The sequence below is a fragment of the Apodemus sylvaticus genome, chromosome 13 (assembly GCF_947179515.1).
Source record: "Apodemus sylvaticus chromosome 13, mApoSyl1.1, whole genome shotgun sequence".
Classification (NCBI taxonomy): domain Eukaryota; kingdom Metazoa; phylum Chordata; class Mammalia; order Rodentia; family Muridae; genus Apodemus; species Apodemus sylvaticus.
The window spans coordinates 29,542,805-29,555,094 of NC_067484.1; the positions used below are offsets into that span (position 1 = coordinate 29,542,805).

Sequence of the window (12,290 nt, forward strand, 5' to 3'; positions counted from 1 at the left end):
AAAACAAAAGAACAAAAACAAGTTTTTCAAATCCTCCTCGCCTCTACCTTTTCTTTACACCAGTTCTCGCCGCATCCCAGGTTAGCCTCTCACCCTCATGCTTCAGATTCCTAAGTGCCAGCATTACAGGCATGAGTTATCACATTTGACTTTGCAAGTCTGATCTCTAAGCAAGGGGAAAATGAGAATGCAGAGATTCGGTTTTCTATCATATTCTATGATGCCTTTTAACTGTTCTTGTGTGTACGTTGTCTGGGACCACAACGGTAGCAATACCTGTGGGCTTGTTCCAGCCAAGAGCCAGCCCAGAGGCTGCTGGCTAGGCCAGTGGCTCAGGAAATACACCAGAGACCAGCCAGAAAGCAGCCACTCCCCAGGTACCTCCTGGGTAGCTGCTGTCATCTGACCTCACAGGCCTGGTTCCTTGACCCCTCCCGGCCCCTCCCAGCCCCATTGAAGGCCACAGAATTGGCCTTGTCCTGCAGCAAGTGCATGACTGCAAAGGTCCACACTGGGCCCAGGAGCAAATACAGTGAACAGGAAACAAGTAAGCTTTCCTACCATCTCCACAAAGAATATGAAGACTATCTCAACAACCAGCTCACAGACAGAAGCTGTATAATACAGAAGAAATCATTACAGACTCCGAGGCCTGTTCTTGGGAATAATTAGGAGGATAAAGCAATATTCTCATTTTTATAATGTGGCAACACATAAAAAGACAAGTTCAGTTTAAATATCAACTTTATTTGTAAACATACCACATTAAAACATATGCCATATTTATTCAGAATGTCATAATCAATGTAAAAATAGAATATTCTCCCCTGTAAATGTTAATACTATGAGCGAGATACATGATATTTAGTGAGGGCTTCAGGAATAAATTCTTTATAAAACAAATCTATAATTTATACACATTGAATTTATCATACAAAATATATACAACAGCATAATTTTGGTGTAGAAAAATGAGATTGCCAAAATATAAGCAGGTCATTTACACAACATGTATTCTAGTTAACTTTTTCCAAGGGATTCACCAATTAGTCGCACAGCAATACTCTTGCCTTCATCTGTCTGGATCACAAGTAAAGCTTCAAATCTGCCCACTGCCTCTGGTCTGAAGTGCACTGGGATGTGGATATAGTGTCGGGCCCTGTGGAGGACATGGGAAGACGTACAGTGACAGCAGCCATCAGCTGTCTGTTCCAGCACAAAGCTGGCACAGCACAGGCTTGATCCAAGAACCACTGAATTCCACTTCTAAATTCTTTAACACTAACAGTAAGCAAGATGCTAACAAAAGGAAAGGAAAATCTCAAGTCAAGGAGACTCAGCTCTGGTGTGTCTGCCTCGCACCCTGAGGTGTGTGGTTTAATCCCCACCCTCTTTTTGTTTTCCTGAAGCAGGGGTTTCATGTAGTTCCAGCCGCTCTCCAACATGCTGTATGGCTGACAAAGACCCAGAATTTTAACTCTCCTTACCTACAACTCCTACCCATGCTAGAGTTTTGTGAGAAGTTATAGAAGCCAGGACTTCAATCATATAAAGATAAGCACACTCCCCAACAGAGCTACATACCCAAGCCCCAAAACAAACAAAATGAAACATGGAACAAAATATACCAATTAGATTAACAGAATATTGGAACTCTAACTAGGGCTAGCCAATTAAAATAGGAAAGAGAAATATTTTGCTTCTCTGCACCCATATACAAACTTAAGTCACTACCTACACATCTACTTATATAAAAATCCTGGATTTCCAAGGAGGAAGACCAAAGTGTGGATGCTTCAGTTCTTCTTAGAAGGGGTAACAAAGTATTCACAGGAGGAAATGTGGAGACAAAGTGTGGAACAGAGACTGAAGCAAAGGCCATCCAGAGACTGCCCCACCTGGGGATCTATCCCATATACAGTCACCAAACCCGGACACTATTGTGGATGCCAGGAAGACCTTGCTGATGGAAACTTGATATGGCTGTCTCCTGCGAGGCTCTGCCAGAGCCTGACAAATACAGAGACAGATACTTGTAGTCAACCATTGGACTGAGCATGGGGTCCCCAATGGAGGAAATGGAGAAGGAACTTAAGGAGCTGAGGGGGTTTGCAGCCCCATGGGGGGGAGCACCCGGCCAGAATCCCGCACACCGCCCCCACCCCCAGCAGCTCCCAGGGACTTAGGGACTGGATCACAAACCAAAGAGTACACATGGAGGGACCCATGGTTCCGGCCACATATGTGGCAGAAGATGGCCTTGTTGGACATCAGTAGGAGGAGCAGCCCTTGGGCCTGCGGTTGTTCAATGCCCCAGTGTAGGGGAATGCCAAGGCAGGAAGGCAGGAGCACAGAGTCAGGGGAAGGGGGCTGGGACAGGGGGTTTCTGGAGGGGAAACCAGGAAAGGGATAACATTTGAAATGTAAATAAAGAAAATATCCAATAAAAAATACTTATTAGTTAATTTAAAAAATCCTGGCTTTACTTAATCCAGGCACCAAACTATAGTGTAAAATAGTTAAAACCGCTCCCCTTCTAATCAACATTACTGTGTAAGTTTGTTTCTGAATAAAAAATTTTTCTTGAAGCTTTATTTTTTAGATTATAAGGACTGGCAAAAAAGGTCTATGTTAAAGATCAATATTAGCAGAGGTGTGTCTTGTCCATAAAACTGTCCCTGGATATACTTTGTGGCTATAGCGAATGATCTTTCTATACTTTATGCACAGCCTGCCCACATGTAGTCAACAATGTCTGGTGTAATCACGCCAAGTCAAAGTCAGTAGCTTTCCAGACTCCCTTATGGCAATGGACCCTACCCTCCTCAGAGGCATGGGATCTGAAGTTTGGTGATCAGAAGTGGCATACTCTCTTACTAACATATCTGAGTGTTAGTTTTGTTACTAAGCATTGTAACTAATGTTTCCTAATGAAACAGTACTAGCTTTCAGCTGCAGAAAAGCACCCCCAGGCTGGAAAGATGGCTCAGAGGTTAAGAGCACTGGCTGCTCCTGCACCACTCCCACAGGACCTGATGCCCTCTTGCGGATTAGCTGGTACCAGGCACACAGATTACACATAGATACATGCAAGCAAGGATTCATACCGAGAAAATATAAATAAATCTTTTTAGAAAGCAGGAAAAAACTAGCTACTGAAAGATTGTCTGCTTATTTTCACATGTGGTGAACCCCTGCCTCCACATACACATGATTAAAAATAAAATCAACCTTTAAAAATCAAAACGTCTCAAAAAAACCAAAATCAAAAAAAAAAAACAAAAAAAATTAAAAAAAAATCAAAACAAAGAAAGATATACTCTTTTGTGAGTCTAAGTTTCTTTAGATGCATAACTGTGATCTGAAGTGATGGCTAACACTGTCAACCAGACAAGATCTAGAAATGGCTGAAGAGACGAAGCCCGTGAACAAGACTCACACAGCACCAATCCCTGGGCTGGTCCTGGGCTGCAGGAGAGGCAAGCACCCGGAACAGCAGCACGGCTCCTGCGTGTGGCTCCTGACTGCAGCTGCAATGTGACCAGCTACCTCACAGTCCTGCCGCTGACCTTCCCACCACAGCGGGACACACAGAGATGAAATAGGCTCTTCTTTCTTAGGTTGCTTTTTCATTAGCAATTTTTTCATTTTTTTTCAAAGAAAATTAACTAAAACACCCAGGTTGTACACAAAAGTAGGGTTCAACCTTAAGACAACATTCTCTAGCTTTAGGGCAAGAAGTCCACAAACTCATGTCAATAATAATGTTTACTTTTACCTGTGTAACAATGAGACCTTTCTTTTTAAAGGACAGAGTTTTATCGTGGAGTCCAAGACAGCTTCCAAGTGCTCCAGCTCTCAGGGTGCAGAAACTGCAGGTGTGTGCCACCATAACTGTCTGCACTTTCTTGGATTTGTTTTTTTTCTTTTTTTTGTTTTTCCCGAGACAGGGTTTCTCTGTGTAGCCCTGGCTGTCCTGTCCTGGAACTCACTCTGTAGACCAGGCTGGCCTCCAACTCAGAAATCCGCCTGCCTCTGCCTCCCAGAGTGCTGGGATTACAGGTGTGCAACACCATCACCTGGCCCTGTCTGCACTTTCTAAACGGTTTTTTAAAAATATTATTTCATTTATTTGAGTACACTGTAGCATCTTCAGACACACCATGTGGTTTCTGGGAATTGAACTCAAGATATCTGCAAGAGCAAGCAGCTAATACTCTTAACTGCTGAGTCATCTTTTGGAAACTGAGTAAAATGTTATTTCAAACAAACAAACATATGTGTGTGTACATGTATGTATATATGTATGTATATATACACATATGTATATATTGTGTATATAATGTATATATGTATAACATATATATAACTATATCTGTTATTATACATATATATACATTATATACATAATTTATATGGAAATAAGTTCCCATTTTCTACTGGGACTGTTATAGTGCAATCTGTAAGAATCTACAAGAAGCAGCAAAATGGTGACTGTACTGGCTGGTTTTGTGTGTCAATTTGACACAAGCTGGAGTTACCACAGAGAAGAGAGCTTCAGTTGACAGAAATGCCTCCATGAGATCCAGCTGTGGGGCATTTTCTCAAAAAATCGAGTGGGAAGAGCCTAGCCCCTTGTGGGTGGGGCCATCCCTGGGCTGGTGGTCTCACACCAGTCAAATGGCTAAGGTCAAAAACTCAGGAGAAAATTGGTGCTGGCGAAGATGTGGAGAAAGAGGAACACTCCTCTACTCCATTGTAGGGTTGCAAGTTGGTACAACCACTCTGGAAATCAGTCTGGCGGTTCCTCAGAATACTGGGCATTATACTACCAGAGGACCCCGCTATACCACTCCTGGGCATATACCCAGAGGATTCCCCAGCATGTAATAAAGACACACGCTCCACATATCAGCCCTATTTATAATAGCCAGAAGCTGTAAAGAACCCAGATGTCCCTCAATAGAAGAATGGATACAGAAAATGTGGTTTTACACTATGGAATAATACTCAACTATTAAAAGCAATGAATTCATGAAATTCTTAGGTAAGTGGGTGGAACTGGAGAATGTCATCCTGAGTGAGGTGACCCAAACACAAAAGAACACACATGGTATGCACTCACTGATAAGGGGATATTAACCTAGAAGCTCAGAATACCCAAGAAACAATTCACATATCAAATGATGCCCAAGAAGAAGGAAGGAGAGACCCCTGGCCCTGGAAAGGCTCAGTGCAGCAGCATAGGGGAATACCAGAATAGGGAAGTAGGAAGGGGTTGATTGAGGAACAGGGGGAGGGGAAAGGGGCTTATGGGACTTTCGGGGAGGGGGGATCAGGAAGGGAGAAATCATTTGAAATGTAAATAAAGACTATACTGAGAGAGGGGGGGGGGGCTGAGCAAGCCAGGGGAAGCAAGCCAGTAAGTAACATCCCTCCAAGGCTTCTGCATCAGCTACGGCTTCCTGACCTGCTTGAGTTCCAGTCCTGACTTCCTTTGGTGATGAACAGCTGTGTGGAAGTGTAAGCTGAATAAACCCTTTCCTCCCCAACTTGCTTCTTGGTCATGATGTTTGTGCAGGAATAGAAACCCTGACTAAGACAGTGACTAAATCCAGGCAGCTCCAAACAGATGAACTATATCTTGTTAAAAATTGAGATGAGGGGCTGGAGAGATGGCTCAGTGGTTAAGAGCATTGACTGCTCTTCTAGAGATCCTGAGTTTGATTCCCAGCAACCACATAGTGGCTCAAAACCATCTCTAATGGTATCTGGTGCCTTCTTCTGATGTGTTTGAAGAGAGTGGCAGTGTAGTCACATAAAATAAATAAATAAATCTTTAAAAAAATTGAGATGAAGCAAAACATATGAAATAATCTGACATTTCAATTGTCAAAAAATTACATTTGAATTTAGGTGTCAATATTTAACAAATGCATAGTGTCACAAAGATAACTGATTCTATACCAACCACAGACTGAATTCTGTGGCCCTACCCCCAAAATGTGTCTTAACCTGGTCATTGTCTGGCTTATACCTGTAATGACTCAAAAACAAAACAAATAACAAAACAACAATCATTAGCTTCTGAGTACAAAGAACACAGAGTCTAGACTTAAGAACACCCAGTGGTGCCTGACGGAAGACAACTGGGAAACATAACAATAAGCATGTCCCTAATTCACTGCAGAATTCCTGGCTCAATGAGTGAAAATAAACTGGTAATCTCGGTCCTGACTGGGGAAAGCAGCACGGAGCAGGAAAGCTATGTCTGCTGTGGACACAAGTGAGCAAAGGGGACTAGCACTGGCTCAAAGCCTGCGGCCCTGTGGGGCCACACTGTCAAGTGACCCACAGAGAGTACTGACACACCCTAAGCAGAATTCTTAGACTGCTTGGCTAATTGTGACAAGTGAGCAGGACGCCCCTCACTGTGTCGCCAAAGCAGAAAGGAAGCTTCAAAGAGAAGATTTCTCCTGTCCTCCACCCTCTCAGAAGAACAGCAATTCTCCCTAAACTTACCTCAGAGAGTACTTGGAGTGTTTGATGTGGAAAGGCTCTCTGGGGCTCAAAAACTTCAGCTGGAAATTAAAAGGGAATACATTGTAACAGTAGGAAAATTTGGAATTTGTCATACATGAAACTTGGCTTTGCTTTAAAGATACACTGAGTAAATTTAGGTTCAGGAAAAAAATTAGAGACTTATGTAACAAAAACACATTAAAGAGTTTTAACACAAATTTTCTCTATTTTGATTAATGTAAATGTTATCTAGAAATGTACTGTGTAGCAGAAGATATAAGGAAAAGAAGTTAAAAATTTTAAATTTGATTTTCAAATTAAAGACAATTTGCAAATAAATTTCTTTTCAAATACAGAAAGCAGCATTAAAGCATTTTTTAAAATGTATAACAACTGAAATATGCAAAATATATCTCTAATCATTAAGAAAATAATTTTTTGAATCCCACATAACATTTTCAACTTACCACATGAGTAAAAAAAGAATTATTTCGCAAATTGACTTTCAGTGTCCTGGATTCCCCAAGTTTGGTTGGCAAGAACATGTAGACATCCTTTGGGGCATACACTCCACGATGACTCAGGTCAAGCTGCCTGCTTTGAGAAGAGGTTTACAAAGACAATCAAGGAGTCTGTAACTAAAGTGTTTCCATGTACTATATATATACTGCAGTGCAGCTTCCGATTCAGCTCACAGACTCTTCTTGTTTTGGGGCTTATCTAATCCATGTGGATGAGGCCACAGGGAGGCTCTGCAGGTGGGCTGGGGCAGGGGCACTGTGAAGGTGACATCTTTCCCATTTTTGCTTCAGTTCTTGTCACCTGGACCAATCATATCTCCATGGGCTGTTCTGAGTTGTGCATAGATGCTGACCTCGCTGAGAACCTTGGCCTTTCAAGAGGAAATGGGGGTGCTGCCTGTTTCAGCCCCAATTCTATATACTCACCTGCCAATCTGCTCCTAACCACTCTCTAGACTCCACTTCAAAACTGCTAACCTGACATTCACCTCAGGCAGCTGTTTGTCATATTCCCTGTTTACTTCCTCAGTATTTTTCAGGGCTTATGATCAAATCTACCAGTGTAAAGGCGGGCCTGTCAGGGCCTTCCATTTGAAAACTGCGGAGGGAGACTCGGGCAATCCACCAACCTCAACTTTAGCATCTCTGAGCATCATCTGACCTCAAAGAATATGAGAGGAACAGATTAAGGACAGCAGAAAGAGGATGCTCTTTATAAAGAGTTCTATTTCTTTAAAACAAAATACATTATTGCAAGCATTAGAAGACAGATAACCAAATTTATATATTAAACTTAGTGGGTTTTAGTAGACCTTCTTCTAAAAATCTTATTCCAGAAAAAAATTAGGCTTAATTATTTATCTATCATAAGATTTTCATTGATTATGATAAATATTACCATTAGAACAGTATCAATTAATGATATAAAAATCTACTTTTAAAAATGTTAAGAATATACTTTCAGGGCTGGAGAGATAGCTCAGTAGTTAAGAATACTTCTTGCTCTGGCAAGATTGTTTTCAGAGAGAACATGGTAGTTCACAACTAACTGTGTGACTCCAGTTCTAAGGGATCTGATGCCTTATTCTGGACTCCAAGAACACCTGCACTTAAGTGATATATACTTCACACAACACACATACTCATCAAATAAAAATAACATGACTCTTAAAAAAATGATGATCATGTACTTTCAATCTGCACATGCCTGTCCCACTTACAAAGAAACAAACAAACAAAAAAAAACCCTACTTTAAGGATTTGTTTTTATTTGTGTGCATATGTATATGTCTAGATATGTGCAAGAACCTGTGTATGCAGTACACGCGGAGGCCAGAGGAGAGCACTGGACTGATAATCCTTTGGAGCTGACATTTACAAGCAATTGTAACCGCCCAACAAGGGAACTGGGAACTATACTCCAGTCTCCTGCAAAAGCAGCAAGTGTTCTTAACTGCTGAGCCATCTTTCCAGCCCCAGAATCTACTTTCATACTCTTCTTACAGAAATATAAAACAGTACATCCATTTTGGGAAAACTATTTGCCAACTTGTTTTAAAGTTAACATATGCTTATCATGTGATCCAGCAATTTGGGGTAGATTCTCCAAAATGCACATGAAAGACAGGCGTAGTAGTCTGCACTTGGTAGGCTGAGGCAGATGCAGCTCTGTTAGATCAAGGACGACCAGACCTACATAATGAAACCCTGTCTCAATGCCCCCACAAAAAGAAATGTACATAAAATGATGATCATAGTACTTTAGTTTCACAGTAATCCAAAACAATAGGATACCCAAATGTCAATGGAAAAATATCATTCATAAATGGAATGCGAAACAATACAAAAGAATAAACTGTATGCTCAATAGCACTAATGAATCACAGGAAGTGGAATGTTGAAAGACCTCAGACACAAAGATGTGCATGCTCATGAAGCTAAAGCAAAATCCATCCTATGAAACAGAAGCCAGAACAGAATAAACTTTACTTCAAAAGGATACATTAGAACTTTTCAGAGGAGAGATACTATCTCGGTGAAGAATGGAAGTGACTCTTGTAAGAACAAAGGTATGTTAGTGCTACACCGATTTCTCACCAACATGCACAGAAACTCTCAAGGTAGACACAGTGTACACACCCAGGCTTGTGAGCAGTGGTCTCAGACATAGCACACCTCCGGGACATGACTGCGGCATCTACTTTAATGAGGGTATCTCTGGAGGAGCATGACTCTTCAGGATCATTCTCTGCCCTGATGCTCTGTATGAGGGGGAAAAGAAACACACACACACACAAAGTGGGAGGAGAAAAGGAGAATACTCCAGAAAGCACAAAGACATTTCCTCATGTGAATTCCATTATTTAAAAAAAAAGAAGGAAAAAAAAAAGAGTGTAAAGACATGATTATTTTTAAATCCTTTGAACTACAAACTCTGTTCTGTATACTGTTTAGTTTTGTTACCCCCAATGCAAATGCCCAGACATATACATACACTTAGCAACTTAGTTAGGTCAAACATAGTTTATGTGGAGTTTAGACAATAGAGGCTAATGCAGACTGCAAAGACATCAACTAATAAAGCCTGACAAGAATCATGAGGCTACACAACATATTAGTGAAAGTGAAACCATATCAGGAAATTGTATATTTTGAGATTTTTTTTCATTTAGGGTTTTATTATATACACACTCGCTTACTGTATTCAGGAAAATACTCACCTGCCCAGAGAGCTGGAATCTCAATGTATGTTTCATGTGAGGTTCTTTAGCAGGGTGGCACTCTACATCCCAAAACTGGGCATAATTTCCTCTGTCTCTGGGCAGAAACATGATAGAGACCTACAAAACACATAAGGCAAGACATATAGGCCCCAACTCTACACACAGATTAGGAATTCAAAGTTTAGTGTGAATCAAGTAAAGTAACAAATGTATTTACACTGGCTAGTTTTCCATCTGAAAAAATTTGATTTGAGGGCTAGAGAGATGGCTTGGTGGTTAAGAGCACAGGCTGGCTGGGCAGTGGTGGCTCATGCCTTTAATCCCAGCACTTGGGAGGCAGAGGCAGGCGAATTTCTGTGTTCGAGGCCAGCCTGGTCTACAAAGTGAGTTCCAGGACAGCCAGGGCTACAAAGAGAAACCCTGTCTCCGGGAAAAAAAAAAAAAAAAGCACAGGCTGTTCTTCTAGAGAACCCAGGTTTGAATCCCAGCACCCACGTGATGGCTTACAACCATTTATAGCTCTAGTTCTAAGGAATTCAGTGCCCTCTTCTGGCCCTCAGGCACTGAATTATGTGGTATACAGATATACATGAGTAAAAAAATTGATACACATAATCTAATAATTTTAAAAGGATTTGGAAAATTTTATCACTAGTATGACATATCTAAAATATATTTCTGTTAAAACTTCATATAACATTTCCCTCAAATGTACAGTATATGCTTTTATGGAGGAATGGGGTTTTTCTAATACTAGAGCTGTGTCACACATATCCTGGAGAAAATCCCACCAGGAAAACAATCTCCTCTTTCAATCTCACTAATGAGGCCTTCTCAGTGAGACAAGAGAACAGAGGAAGGTGAGGGTCACCAGCCCAATAATGCACATGGCGCTAAACTGTAATAGCACATACAGTAAGCCATCAGGATCTAGTCACAACTAGCTGCCATGCTCACACTGCTTAGCTACATACAGTCTGCACATGTACAAAGGACAACAGGGCTAAAGGGCCCCCAGTAGTAATTCTGGTTAGTGACAACAGGAGAAAAACTCCCAACAGTAATCACTGGTCTGTAGCAGTATCCAGGGCCCAAGAAACGTAGGTGTGAAGACAACTGAACCTTTACAGCAGCAACCACGAAACCCTTGCTTCTCATACAAACAGTGTCCAACTGCAGCCTATAGTCACAACTGACTTGATGGGCCCCAGCAACCACCCAACAGAGCACCACTTTCTAACAGTCAGGCATTTATTTCCCTGCAGCTGCTGAGGCAGCAAGGGAAATGAAGCACAAAACAAACAAAACAAAACAAAACAAAACAAAACAAAAAACCCAGCTGCTACTGAAGCCATGTAAGAATCTCCCCCAACACCCCCCCCAAAGCAATAGGCTCTGTTTGATAGCCTTATATGTGAACAGTCCCAGTGTCGTTGCCGTGGTGACTAGGATGAAGCAAAACCCCACTAAACGAAAGCTGGCTGGAGCCCCGAGTGCAAGTGAAGTGGGGAAACAGGCTGCAGCCCCCAATGAGTGAATGTCTACCTGCTCCTGGGGGAGTATGGAGGAGCAGCCCCTCTCCGCAAAGGTCATTAGCCACCCACAGCTGAGAAAAACTTGGGGTCCCCTTTGAACAGATAAATATCTGCTTCCCTCCACTTCCATGGCAGAGAATGGGGCCTACTGACCTAGTTGAGTATGCCCTTGAGTGTTACTAAGCTCTCTTGCCCCTCCTGGGTTTGATGCGAAAGGAGAGCTTGAGAGAGACAGATATGGGTTAGACTGTCTGAAGGGGAAGAAAACCGTAGATTCTGGCTCCCAGTCGGAATCCACTCAGCCTGCTGTGTAGCCAGGATAGAGGATGACCTTCAAGACAGACCCATTGGTAGCTTGCCACAGTGGCAGCTTCTGCTTCAAGTAAGGAACTCACTGGAACTCCTAATGTTCTGCCCTCAAGGAGTCAACCTACAGCTGTAAGTAGGGGAATTTATTCTTACCCCAACCCCCAAGATGCAAACAGGAACCCATTTCTGCACCTGTCTATAGCCTTTAAGGTCTGTCAGAAAGACAAGAGGCTGCTATAACCTATTTTCTACAGACTCGCTCTACAAGGAACTGCTCTTGGTTAGCACCCCGAGACACTCTGAAGGCTTCAAGCTGTAACACTTGCTGATTGTCTCTGAGCTGGCACCTGTGTAGGGCACAGCACTGTCCTCTACTTTCCTATTTAAGTTGTTGCTCCCATGTGGCAAATAAAGGCCCTGCCATTTTCCCTCCATTGTCTGCCCACTCCATTCTTGGATATCTTGGGACAAGAAAACTTGCCATCTCACTATGATAACAATGTGACAATATTTTAAAGTAGTACTTTATAAAGTCAGTGTTTAAAAGCTGTCTTAACCAAAGAAACTAGAGTTAACAACAGTGATCACCGATGAGTCAGTATCTGAGTCTGAGCTAACAAACACGAACACATGCAAGCCTCATGTGAGCGTGTACCCATTCCTGCCCGACAGTGTAGAGA

The 12,290-nt window shown here is 42.0% G+C and overlaps 1 protein-coding gene across 10 annotated transcripts in view; it reads right to left on the reverse strand.

Annotated features, from left to right (window-relative positions):
* Positions 1 to 726: 726 nt before the first annotated feature.
* Cep192 (centrosomal protein 192) overlaps positions 727 to 12,290 on the reverse strand; it is an 87,454-nt gene continuing 75,890 nt past the window's right edge. For 6 of the 10 annotated variants that reach the window (XM_052155885.1, XM_052155892.1, XM_052155891.1 and 3 more), the window contains 5 exons: positions 9,764 to 9,883; positions 9,183 to 9,304; positions 6,990 to 7,119; positions 6,523 to 6,581; positions 727 to 1,159 (listed from right to left, as the gene is read on the reverse strand). In XM_052155885.1, coding sequence (XP_052011845.1) covers positions 1,021 to 1,159; positions 6,523 to 6,581; positions 6,990 to 7,119; positions 9,183 to 9,304; positions 9,764 to 9,883 — 570 coding nt within the window. In that variant the 3' untranslated portion in view covers positions 727 to 1,020. Of the gene's footprint in view, positions 1,160 to 6,522; positions 6,582 to 6,989; positions 7,120 to 9,182; positions 9,305 to 9,763; positions 9,884 to 12,290 lie in introns of those variants that run through there. The other 4 variants (XM_052155893.1, XM_052155889.1, XM_052155887.1 and 1 more) reach the window with 2 other exon arrangements.